The following is a 13,388-nucleotide window of genomic DNA, read 5'->3' as shown; positions in this document are numbered from 1 at the left end:
AAATTTCCAGTGATAAGATGAATAAGTTCTCGGGATCTAATTACAGCATGGTGGCTATAGTTAAGAATACTGTATTGTATACTTAAAACTTGCTAAGAGAGTAGATCTTAAGTGTTCTTTACCAGAAAAATAAAAGGTAACTGTGTAGGGTGATGGATGTGTTAATTAACTTGATTGTGGTAATCGTTTCACAATGTATTTGTATATTAAATCATAATGTTGTACACCTTAAAAAAAATCACATTGTACAACCTACACATATACAATTTTTATTTGTCAATCATACCTCAATAAAGCTGGAAAAAAATGCTGATTATGTTCCACTAAATCACATGCAGTGAGGACATTTACATGCAATGAGGCTGGAAATTTTGTTAGTGAAGACTGCAGGAAGACCCTGACTGATTTCCTGCTTTATAAGGAAGTCAGGAATTTAAGTGGGAAATCATAAGCTGGCCTTTGCAAAATATTGCTGTGGGAGATCCAAAAGAGTTACAAACTTTTTCCCTCCTATTTTTAAAAGGCCTCAGAGAAGTAGAGGCTATAACTAACTGCTCACAGTAGTCCAATTCTTGGGGAAAACCCACAAATACTGAAAAACTACTTAGATTTGACCTAAATCCTTCAAGCTAGAGATTTGTTTTCTTCCCCCTCCTATTCGACTCTGCTTTTCACTGCCAACTGTGGTAAAGCTTCTTATTCCATGTGGCAAAGCCCCAATGAAAACAAGAGTAATACAGGTTCACAAGCATTTGGCTTACTATTTCCATAGTAGCCAACACAGTGGTAGTCTCACAGCTAGGTACCATACCTGGATGCACCTCAAACTCTCCATCCTGAGAAGGCCCTTAAATTCAGGAAGGCCATACAATTTCAAGGTTAAGTTTAAGTGCACAAGCTCTGGAGTTAGAATACCTGAATTCAAATCTCAGCTCTACCACTACTGTTTAAATGTGGGCAAGTTTCTTACTTCTCTGGGCCCAATTCCCCCATCTAAAAAGTGGGATAGTGATAGTACTTACCTAATGGGGTTCTTGTAAAGACTAATGAGACAATCCTTATAAAGCATTTACAACATGACAGTTAGTAAATACTGAACAAAAGGTAGCACTGTTTTCATTTGCAACCCACCTACATTTTCATGATATACTATTAAGTTAGCAAATAAAGTTGGTTGAAACTGGAAAAAGTTAGGTCCCTACACAAATCACTAACCATACTCTATGCTAGCAATGGTTTCCATTTGCAACACATTACTTATGAAATAGGAGCTACCTAGTCATTGCTTTTATCTAAGACAGTGTTTTACAAGCTTTTAGATTACTTTGAGAATCAGTGGTCTGATTTATATATATCTTTTTTTACCTCTTTTTTATATGTATCTTTTTTTAACCTCTTAACGTGTTTATTTTTTTAACATCTTTATTGGAGTATAATTGCTTTATAATGGTGTGTTAGTTTCTGCTTTATAACAAAGTGAATCAGTATGTATACATATATCCCCATATCTCCTCCCTCTTGTGTCTTCCTCCCACCCTCCCTATCCCACCCTCTAGGTGGTCACAAAGCATGAACTGATCTCCCTGTGCTATGTGGCTGCTTCCCACTAGCTATCTATTTTACATTTGGTATAAACTACATATATCTTATTTGGTATAATGCCTTCAACTTATCCTTACAAACCTGGTGAGCACATGTTTTCCCACTCCTGCTTCCAGGTCTACATTTCGTCTTCTTTTCCTTAAAGCAGTGGTTCCCAAAATATAGTCTGTGGACCAGCAGGATCAGTATCAGCAACACCTGGGAACTTGTTAGAAATGTAGATTCATGGACCCCACCCGAGACCTACTGAATCTGAAACTCTCAGTGGTAGCAGGTGGGACAGCAGTGTGTGTTATTATTACTTTTTTTTTTTTTTTTTTGCAGTACGCGGGCCTCTCACTGTTGTGGCCTCTCCCGTTGCGGAGCACAGGCTCCGGACGCACAGGCTCAGCGGCCATGGCTCACGGGCCCAGCTGCTCCGCGGCAAGTGGGATCTTCCCGGACCGGGGCACGAACCCGTGTCCCCTGCATCAGCAGGCGGACTCTCAACCACTGCACCACCAGGGAAGCCCAACAATGTGTGTTTTAACAATAACCCTCCAAGTGGTTCTTATGCATGCTCAAGTTTGAGAACCATTGCCCTATCCTACTGACACAGCTAACATGACCTGTAAAAAGAATCAGTTCATTGTATCACTGATCTCGTAATTTCTACACCTCTGGTTTTGATTTCTTCTAACTCTTTCCGTGTACATGCCTTCACTGTCCACTTGTGTTTACTTCAGTTTCTAAGCAGCTCCATCTTTGGACAAATATCTATCTCAAAATAGTTTTTTTTTTTTTTTTGTCTTCAGTGGCAAAGACGACCGGCTGCTCATTACCATAAGGATTAAGTCAAATCATAACCTTATTTTTCTAACCTTTCATACTTTTATACGTCCTCTAAGTCCAAGTTATAACTAGAATCTGAGAAAGGGCTGGACCAAGAGTAAACAGAGTAATTATATAACTTTTATTTTTTGTGCTTATCTAATTGAATATATTATCTATATCTATCCACCTTCCAAAATACAAAAAAAAAAACACTTTCGGGTGTTTTCCTTCAAATCTCACCCCAGATAGAGGATAAGGAGAACATGCCAAATCATTAGTCACAGAACAGACCGCCCCCCCACACACCCGCCCGGTTCATTTGCTCTTTTCATTTTCCTATATGTTACTAGGATAAAGAATCTGGAACACCTACTTAAAAAACTCTCCTTCTGTAGAAGATTAATACAACTGTTGATAAAATTAGTCCAATGAGATTCTTTTAAGAATTGATATTTTTAATCTACATAATGTTAAACTGCCTAAAAAACAACATGTTCTTTGTTGCTCAGTAAAAACTCTATCTCAATTGGGGACAATAAGATGGGGAAAGGTGAGGTTCTGGCAGTCTGGAAGAAGTTTCTTTATGACATAGAGACAAGAAAATTGAGATGAGTCTACTCTGCTGTAGATTCCCTAAATGCTTTTGTGCTCTGTTTCAGTTCTATGGAAACTGAAAAAGGGCTTTGAGTAGTTCTAGTCAGTGTTGTCAAGCTCCATTCCTCCTAGTTCACAATGCCTCATCTTTTCCTTAGGGGATGAAGTCAAATAAACTCCCAGCCTGAAAGAGGTTTTTGTTTGTTTGTTTGTTGTTTGTTTTTTTTGTTTTTGGCGGTACGCGGGCCTCTCACTGTTGTGGCCTCTCCCGTTCGGAGCACAGGCTCTGGACGCGCAGGCTCAGCGGCCATGGCTCACGGGCCTAGCTGCTCCGCGGCATGTGGGATCTTCCCAGACCGGGGCACGAACCCGTGTCCCCTGCATCGGCAGGCGGACTCTCAACCACTGGGCCACCAGGGAAGCCCTGAAAGAGGTTTTAATACTACTTAACTAGTATAATGAAGGCACATCCCACCAGGTGTTACGGAATATATAAAATTAACCATTCCTGGACCTCATAGAAAGAAGACTTACATCTCATAGACACTATTTTCCCTCAACTTTTTATTCATTCCTTCTCCAGTTGCATCCTGAAATAGACTTTCAGTACACCTCAGGCCTGGATTACTACCACAGTTTCTCCGACTGCCATCAGTCAGCCTATAGGTTAACTTTCTTTCAACATTCCTTTGTCGTTTCCTATCACATTGTACCAAAACTCTTCTGCCTAGCTTTAAGGCTATCATTTGGCTCATCCTTCCTATCCAACTTTATTTTGTACTATTTCCCAAATAGAAGGTCCCCTTCCCCTAGGATAACTGAAATTCATTTGCTCTTTCTTAGGGAAAAGTTGAAGAAACAAGGAAAAGAAAAACAGACACTGACATCCCTAACAGCAAAAGTTTATTTACAATTGTAGTTAAGGAATATTTTTAATGCATGCTGAGAAAACAGTAATATTCCAAACGTATAGGTTACTCTCTGGTAAGGAATACAAGATGACGCTGGGAAAGGCTTTGGCATACACAACAACTGGAACCAGGTTAACAGAACACCTGCACTATTAGAACGTTGTTATCAGAACACTTATATATCACCTATTTATATGTCACACCAACTTCATAAACAGCTCATCTTCTAACTCCTCACTGGCTATTTGAGTAAATAGCATTCAAGGTTAAACATTAAGACTGGGGAGTAGGGAAGAAATACAGAAGTGATAAGCATCACAACATTTCAGAGCCCATATATACTAATACAACATTAAGATTAAGAAACAGTATTCCAATTTTTTTCTGAAACAGTATTTGGCAATGTTTTAGCGCATAAGAAGACACTGCTTTGGTCCATCCACTCTTTCCAGCTTTTCAAAGTGTTTCCTGGCATTGCGGATATTGATCAGAGTAGCTGCAGAAGCTGAGGGTGGGGTAGGGAAGATAACCAACAGACTAAGTACAAGCAGCCAAAGGAATAATTGACTAGTAAAAACAAATAAACAAAAGAGAGCCAAATCCCTCAATGTATGTCACAGAGAACGTAAGTCCCAAGTTAACCAGAGTTTAATTTTTCTGAATAAATAAAAGATTTGTTTATATTCTAAACACAGTATTTTCAAAATAAATTTTCAAACTCTTTTGGTTTGGAGCTAATAGTAAAAAAGAACATTATCTTATGTTGTATTCTAATATTAACCTAAGATAGATAACTTAAGAGATAATTTAAACTTCTGGGAGCATCCTGGAAATACTGCTAGAACCTTTATTTCAATGGTTGTGATGGATATGGCTATTATGGCATGGAAGCACCAAATATCTCTCTTTATGCTCATAACAGAAATATGGGAGTATGGTACTTAGGAATACACAATGACATATAAAATGGTTCAACATTTAATAGTTCAGAGCTTAGATTGACTGGTCTTTTAAAAATCTACCCCACATGGAGCATAAGTCATACATTTGGGTTCTTTTTCTTTAAAATCCTTAGATGTAATAACTATACATAAGTAATTTTTAAAGTTCCCATGAAGAAGATATAATACCCTAGAGTCTAAATTATCTTTAAGTTTCAAAATATGTCTATTAAATAAAAAGTATTTACCACTAGTACTAAATTTTTTTTTCATTGTGGTAAAATGCACACAAAATGAAATTTACCATTTTAACCATTTTCAAATGTATAGGTCAGCGGCATTAAGTACATTCACAGTGTTGTGCACTACTAAATAGCTTTTCAGTATCTTTAATAATGTACTACCTCTAGGGAAATTAGTTTAAAAAATACGTGGCTTTGAACCTATGTCGGCTAAGTTTAAACTTACGAATGGATGGATCAGACATCACGACCATCACATAAGTGTTGGATGTAAAGATGTCAATGAAAGCAGCAAAGTTAGAGTTCCTGACTTCCATGCTCTGGAAAGAGGCAGCCAGCTTGCTATAGGAGAAAGGAGAAAAGTGAGTAAAGAACGTAAAATAATAGCAACATAAGACATTCTTATTTTTCACGTTAAATATTTTCATAGCATTATATCTCAATCCACCACCTCATTAAGACAGTTAATCACTAACCCACTTTGCTTTCCAAGGAAACTCTAATGACAAATTTAACACGTGCTGGAAAGTGACTTAGAAAGTGGATTAGGACTTGATACTGACTGTGAAATGAAAAGTGGGCTTAGACCTAGATTCATATTAAAAATCATGTTACCAAAGATTTCTCTAATATTTAAGTTTATTCAGTTGAAATTTCCCTATCATTGAGATTAATAACTGTATCTTTTGAATGTTAGTTATGCTGAAATTCTAGAAATGATCCCATTTCTTTGAAAACAAAAAGGGTAATGATATTTATATGCCATTTGCTATTTCTTCTTAAAAATGTTAGAATAAACATGCCAGAAAGTCTCAAAGTGTGCTATGACATAAAAGGGAAAAAATTACACTTATTCTATTGTCTGGGCATCAAAGTTTTACCAGGATAAGAATTTTGATTATTAAATCTTTACTAGATTATGATGTTCAGCCATTCCTTCTTCCTATATTCACAATGCTAAGATTCAAATTGTATTTAAACAAAGCTGAGACAATATGATCAGATATTTCTAGACTCTCTACTTTGTACCATTCTTGAATCAGTCCCTCACTATTTTAATTACCGTAGTTTTATAGTAAATCTTGGTATTTGGTAGGGTAAATTCTCCTTTCTTGTTTTTCAAAACTCTCTTGGACATTTTCTGTTTATTTTTTTCCCAAATAGTATCAAACATCTTGAAGGGGTACTCTGCTTAGATATTTTTCATATGCTTCTTCTGCATCAGTTGACTTTGCATTAAAGATGTCTTTCACTTCTGTCAACTGTAGGCTCCCTTAGAGTTTAGCTTTATTTTTAATATAAAGAAGAATATAGAAGTACAGTCTACTATAGTTATTTGAATCTCTCAAAAAATGACAATTTGTTCCAGAGATAAATACATCACATAAGATCTCTTACCTGCAGCTCAGCTTAAATTGCTTAATAATGTTGCTGATTTTCTCAAATCTGTGGACATCACGCTGTTCTTTACATTGATAGTGAGAAATCACCTATGAAAAAGAGCAATGCCCTTTAAATTCATGCAGCGTTGTCATATCACCCTCTACTACTCTTCAAGGCAATACATTTGTCAGTCTCTTGGTCACCCTGATTTTCAGGGTAGACTTGGCACCTGGCTTTACTGCCTCTATTCCTCTGTCCCATATCCTGTTAACATCTGCATAATTTCAACATCCCTACGGATGACCCATCCAGTACTGTTTGGTTATAAATTTATTAGATCATTTAAGTATTGTATTATCTATTTTGGTTCATTGCTGTCCTTTCTCACTTACTTTAATCATTAAATATTCATCTTATTTCAATTTTTTCAAATTATTTCTATTTTTTGATTCAAAAAAAGTACAAATCAAAAAGGAAAAATAAAAATTCTTAGCTGTTTTTTTAAAAATATTTTATTTATTTGTTTATTTATTTTGGTTGTGTCGGGTTTTAATTGCAGGCACACACGATCTTCGTTAAGGCATGTGGGATCTTTTCGCTGTGGCATGCAGGCTCTTCGTTGCAGCACTCAGGCTTCTCTCTATTTGTGGCACGTGGGCTCCAGGGCGTGTGGGCTCTGCAGTTTGCAGCATGCGGGCTCTCTAGTTGAGGTATGCAAGCTCAGTAGTTGTGGTGCACAGGCTTAGTTGTCCCGTGGCACGTGGGATCTTAGTTCCCCGACCAGGGACTGAACCTGCATCCCCTGCACTGGAAGGTGGATTCTTTACCACTGGACCACCAGGGAAGTCCCTCTTAGCTGTTGCTGAGGTGTACTTAATGTATTTAATTTTAATGAAGTCTATAACCAAGTGGTTTTTGGTATCATATTTAAAAATCTTAACTGAACGATTCTGACCTCTGAGGATTTACTATTTATAAATGAACCTATTCATGATGGACACCAATGCCAGCTGAAAATACTTCCCCTCACACTTTCAGATTAATAAAACCACACAAGTATTTCCCATAGGCTGATGTAAAGTTTCTAGTAGGAAGCAAAACTGAGTCATTTGCCAGAAGAAAATTCACAGGGCAATTCCCTGAAACCATGTGAAAATTTCAAAACATAATTCCTAGACCAATGGTGGAATAGGTTCCTGTTGATTGACTTCAAGAGCTATAGTGAAAATGGTCAATCACAACAAAACTTAGTCCTCAAGAGAAAGCAAAAGCTACTTGTCACTGCCAGTGAAAAACAGAGTTTATATTAGGTTAACCTCTATGATCATGTGCGGTAGATGTGGCAGGAGAATACTGCTGAAGCAGGATTCTACCATGCCACATGTCTCAAGATAGACAGAAGAGCTCACCTGCTTGTTGCTATTACCACTAGCAGGAAAGACAGGGCTCAGGGTAGTGAACTTCCAAGCAAGTGATCCCTGCCTATGGGCTGAGGCAGAAAGACACTCTAGTTAGGACTCCTTGCCTCAGCTGTACCAGTTAGCAGGAAGGATGACTCCCAAATATGCTACCATTAAAAATAATGTTTCCACAAAGGAAGGAGAAAAAAATTGCACTTTGGATTCTCTGCCCTCTGTTGGCTGCAATAGCAAAAGAAATCAATGTTAAACAGTTTGCCAACTGTATGCTAAACTTTGTGCTAGGGCTTAATGCTACCTTGTCCCATTTTAATCCACACAATAAACCTATGATATAGATATTATTATCTCCATTTTATAAAAGGGGAACCAAACTCAGAGAGATTAAGATATGTGTCTACCATATATATGCTGTCTACAAGAGACCAACTTCAGATATAGGGCCACATACAGACTGAAAGTAAGAGGATGGAAAAATGCATTCCATGCAAACAGAAATCAAAAGAAAGCTAGAGTAGCAATACTCATATTAGACAAAATAGTTTAAAGAATGTTACAAGAGACAAAAAAGGACACTACATAATAATCAAGGGATCAGTCCAAGAAGAAGACATAACAATTGTAAATATATATGAACTCAACATAGGAGCACCACAATATATAAGGCAAATACTAACAGCCATAGAAAGAAAAGTCGACAGTAACACAATCATACTGGGGGACTTTAACACCCAATGTTCATCAATGGAAAGATCATTCAGACAGAAAATCAGTAAGGAAACACAGGCCTTAAATGACACATTAGGCTAGATGGACTTAATTGATATTTAGAGCATTTCATCCAAGAGCAGCAGAATACACATTCTTCTCAAGTACACATGGAACATTCTCCAGAATTGATCACATGCTGGGCCACATAGCAAGCCTCAGTAAATTTAAGAAAACTGAAATCATATCAAGCATCTTTCCCAAACACAACGCTATGAGATTAGAAATCAACTACAAGGAAAAAGCTGTAAAATACACAAACATATGAAGGCTAAACAATATGCTACTTAACAACCAATGGATCACTGAAGAAATCAAAGAAATCAGAAAGTACATAGAGACAAATGAAAATGGAAGCATGAGGATCCAAAACCTATGCGATACCCCAAAAGCAGTTCTAGGAGGGAAATTTACAGCAACACAATCTTGCCTCAGGAAACAAGAAAAATCTCAAATAAACAACCTAAACTTACACCTAAAGCAACTAAAAGAAGAAGAACAAACAAAACACAAAGTTAATGGAAGGAAAGAAACCATAAAGATCTGAGCAGAAATAAATGAAATAGAGAGAAAGAAAACAACAGAAATGATGAATGAAACTAAAAGCTGGTCCTTTGAAAAGATAAACAAAATGGATAAACCTTTAGACAGACTCATCAAGGAAAAAAGGGAGAGGACTCAAATCAATACAATTAGGAATGAAAAAGGAGATGCTACAACAGACACCACAGAAATACAAAGGATCATGAGAGATTACTACAAGCAACTATATGCCAATAAAATGGACAACCTAGAAGAAATGGACAAATTCTTAGAAAGGTACAATCTCCCAAGACTGAACCAGAAAGAAACAAAAAATATGAACAGATCAATTACAAGAATGAAATTGAAACTGGGATTAAAAAACTCCCAACAAACCAAAGTCCAGGACCTGATGGCTTCACACGTGAATTCTATCAAACATTTAGATAACACCTATCCTTCTGAAACTATTCCAAAAAATTGCAGAGGAAGGAACACTTGCAAACTCATTCTATGAGGTCACCATCACCCTGATAACCAAAACCAGACAAAGATACCACCAAAAAAGAAAATTACAGGCCAATGTCACTGGTGAACATAGATGCAAAAATAGTCCTCAACAAAACACTAGTAAACTGAATCCAACAATACATTAAAAGGATCAGACCCAATGATCAAGTGGGATTTATCCCAGGGATGAAAGGACTTTTCAATATCCCCAAATCAATCGGTGTGATACACCACAGCAACAAACTGAAGAATAAAAACCATATGATCACCTCAATAGATGCAGAAAAAGCTCTTAAAAAAATTCAACACCCATGTATGATAAAAGCTCTCCAGAAAGTGGGCACAGAGAAAATTTACCTCAACATAATAAAGGCCATAAATGACAAACCTACACCTAACATCATACTCAATGGTGAAAAGCTGAAAGCATTTCCTCTAAGATCAGGAACAAGACAAGGATATCCACTCTCACCACTTTTACTGAACATAGTTTTGGAAGTCCTAGCCATGGCAATCAGAAAAGAAAAAGAAATAAAAGGAATCCAAATTGGAAAAGAAGCAAAACAGTCTCTGTCTGCAGATGACATGATACTACTATACGCAGAAAATCCTAAAGATGCTACCAGAAAACTACTAGAGCTCATCAATGAATTTGGTAAAGTTGTAGGATACAAAATTAATACACAGAAATCTCTTGCATTTCTATACACTAACAATGAAAGATCAGAAAGAGAAATTAAAGAAACAATCCCATTTACCAGTGCAGCAAAAAGAATAAAATACCTAGAAATAAACCTACCTAAGGAGGCAAAAGACCTGTACTTCAAAAAACTATAAGATGCTGATGAAAGAAATCAAAGATGACAAAAACAGACAGAAAGAAATACCATGTTTTTGGATTAGAAGAATCAATATTGTCAAAATGACTATACTACCCAAGACAATCTACATATTCAATGCAATCCCTATCAAATTACCAAGGGCATTTTTCACAGAACTAGAACAAAAAATCTTAAAATTTGTATGGAGACACAAAAGACCCTGAATAGCCAAAGCAATCTTGAGAAAGAAAAACAGAACTGGAGGAATCAGGCTCCGTGACTTCAGACTACACTACAAAGCTAAAGTCATCAAAACAGTATGGAACTGGCACAAAAACAGAAATATAGATCAATGGAATAGGATAGAAAGCCCAGAAATAAACCCACGCACCATGGTCAATTAACCTATGACAATGAAGGCAAGACTATATGATGGAGAAAAGACAGTCTCTTCAATAAATAGTGCTGGGAAAACTGGACAGCTACATGTAAAAAATATGAACATTCTTTAATACCATACACAAAAGTAAACTCAAAATGGATTAAAGACCTAAATGTAAGACTGGATACTCTAAACTCTTCGAGGAAAACATAGGCAGAACACTCTGACATAAATTGCAGCACGATCTTTTTCAATCCACGTCTAGAGTAATGGAAATTAAAAAACAAAAAAACAAGAAACAAATGGGACTTAATTAAACTCAAAAGCTTTTGCACAGCAAAGAAAGTGCAAAGACAACCCATAAAATTGGAGAAAATATTTGCAAATGATGTAGCAGACAAGGGATTAATCTCCAAAATTTACAAACAACTCATGTGGCTCAGTATGAAAAAAACAAACAACCCAATAAAAAAATGGGCAGAAGACCTAAATAGACATTTCTCGAAAGAAAACATACAGATGGCCAGGAGGCATGTGAAAAGATGCTCAACATTAGTAATTATTATAGAAATGCAAATCAAAACTACAATGAGGTACTACCTCACACCAGTCAGAACGGCCATCATCAAAAAGTCTACAAACAATAAATACTGGAGAGGGTGTGGAGAAAAGGGAACCCTCTTGCACTGTTGGTGGGAATGTAAATTGGTACAGCCACTGTGGAGAACAGTATGGAGGTGCCTTAAAAAACTAAAATTAGAGCTACCATATGATCCAGGAATCCCACTCCTGGGCATATATCCAGAGAAAAACATGGCTTGAAAGGATACATGCACCCCAATGTTCATTTCAGCCCCGTTTACAATAGCCAAGACATGGAAGCAACCTAAATGTCCATCAACAGATGAATGGATAAAGATGTGGTACATATATACAATGGAATATTACTCAGCCATTAAAAAGAATGAAATAATGCCATTTGCAGCAACATGGATGGACCTGGGGATTATCATACTAAGTGAAGTCAGACAAAGAAAGACAAATATCATATGATATTGCTTATATGTAGAATCCAAGAGAAATGATACAAATGAACTTGTTTACAAGACAGAAACAGACTCACAGACTTAGAGAAGGAACTTGTGGTTGCCAGGGGCGAAGGGTGGGGGTAGGGATAGATTGGGAGTTTGGGATTGAGATGTACACACTTCTATATTTAGAATAGATGGCCAACAGGGACCTACTGTACGGCATGGGGAACTCTGTTCAATATTCTGTAATAACCTAAATGAGAAAAGAATTTGAAAAAGGATAATGTGTATGTAAAAAACAAAAAAAGCAATAAATGTGTCTAAAATCATGAAGCACTGGTAGAGCTCAGAAACCAAAATTACTTACTGTGAGCTGCTCTTAGAGCTATATTTATTAAGCTGATCAGCAATTACTTAAGTGGTGCTTTGTGACAGCTCAAGCCAATTTTTATTAGTTATTTAAAAATTTTACTTATAAATATAATATTGGGTTTTGCCTACCCCCTCATGGCCAAATACACAGTAGGTGCTATTATCATCGTTAAGCCGAATTTATAAGAAAAATAAAAATACCAACATACCTCTTTGCCCTTTCACCTCCCCATCTGAACTCTTAGCTACGTCACTGAGTTGACCATTACATCTCTTCCATGTTAAAAGCTTTAAACTCAAAGAAAAATACCCATCATTTCATAATAAAAGTCAATAGGAAATAGGAATTCTTTAACACAAATGAACAATTATTCACAAAAATAATCTAAACTCTATAGTAAGGCTTACCTGCAAACATCTAAGTTTTACTAATTACTAAAGATCCACGCACCAACGAACTTCTTTCAAGTTACTTGCTGACAATACTACTTTACAAATAAGGCTATGCATGGTGAAGTAATGACAAGAGGGAAAAAGGTTCTTTCTCAAAGTGGCAACATATTCTCCATTGCTGAATAGAAGAAGGTGAGTGTGAAGTACATCTGCAGAGCAGAAAGTTCTCACCAGAAAAGTGGCTCTCTCAAATAGAAGCACTTCATCAGCCTCAATAATTTCAGCAAAATTCCTTAGGTTCATTTCCAGCTGCTGAACATTGGGAATCAGCTGATAAACAATGCTGGACCAAGCCTAACAGAACAGAAGCACAGTGTAATATTACTAACAGGTAGCCAGTCCAGATCTTTGCAAATGAGTAAGTATACTATAACATACAGACAGCAAAATATGGTGATAATTGAGTCCCAAACAAATTCTGGCAACAAGTATAACACAAACGAAGTGAGAAAATGAAGATAATATTTGATTTTTATCCTTCAGTTGGATTTTTTAAAGTTTCAAACACTTTTGTAAAATACTTCTTTCCATTGATAATTAAAAATAAACAAATATTTAATTCCATCATATTACCTTAGGGAAGTTGAAAACTCTGATATACTGGGCTAAAGAACTTCTAATCCAG

General features: G+C 36.5%; 1 protein-coding gene across 8 annotated transcripts in view; it reads right to left on the bottom strand.

Moving 5' to 3' along the window:
* Positions 1–3,951: 3,951 nt before the first annotated feature.
* RRAGB (Ras related GTP binding B) overlaps positions 3,952–13,388 on the bottom strand; it is a 50,947-nt gene continuing 41,510 nt past the window's right edge. For 6 of the 8 annotated variants that reach the window (XM_079909921.1, XM_079909919.1, XM_079909916.1 and 3 more), the window contains 6 exons: positions 12,935–13,057; positions 12,520–12,598; positions 7,896–7,975; positions 6,502–6,593; positions 5,330–5,445; positions 3,952–4,425 (listed from right to left, as the gene is read on the bottom strand). In XM_079909921.1, coding sequence (XP_079766047.1) covers positions 4,328–4,425; positions 5,330–5,445; positions 6,502–6,593; positions 7,896–7,975; positions 12,520–12,598; positions 12,935–13,057 — 588 coding nt within the window. In that variant the 3' untranslated portion in view covers positions 3,952–4,327. The remainder of the gene's footprint in view (positions 4,426–5,329; positions 5,446–6,501; positions 6,594–7,895; positions 7,976–12,519; positions 12,599–12,934; positions 13,058–13,388) is intronic. The other 2 variants (XM_079909922.1, XM_079909923.1) reach the window with 1 other exon arrangement.

Source organism: Stenella coeruleoalba, assembly GCF_951394435.1.
Source record: "Stenella coeruleoalba genome assembly, chromosome: X".
NCBI lineage: Eukaryota > Metazoa > Chordata > Mammalia > Artiodactyla > Delphinidae > Stenella > Stenella coeruleoalba.
This window is presented reverse-complemented; position numbering and strand designations above follow the sequence as displayed.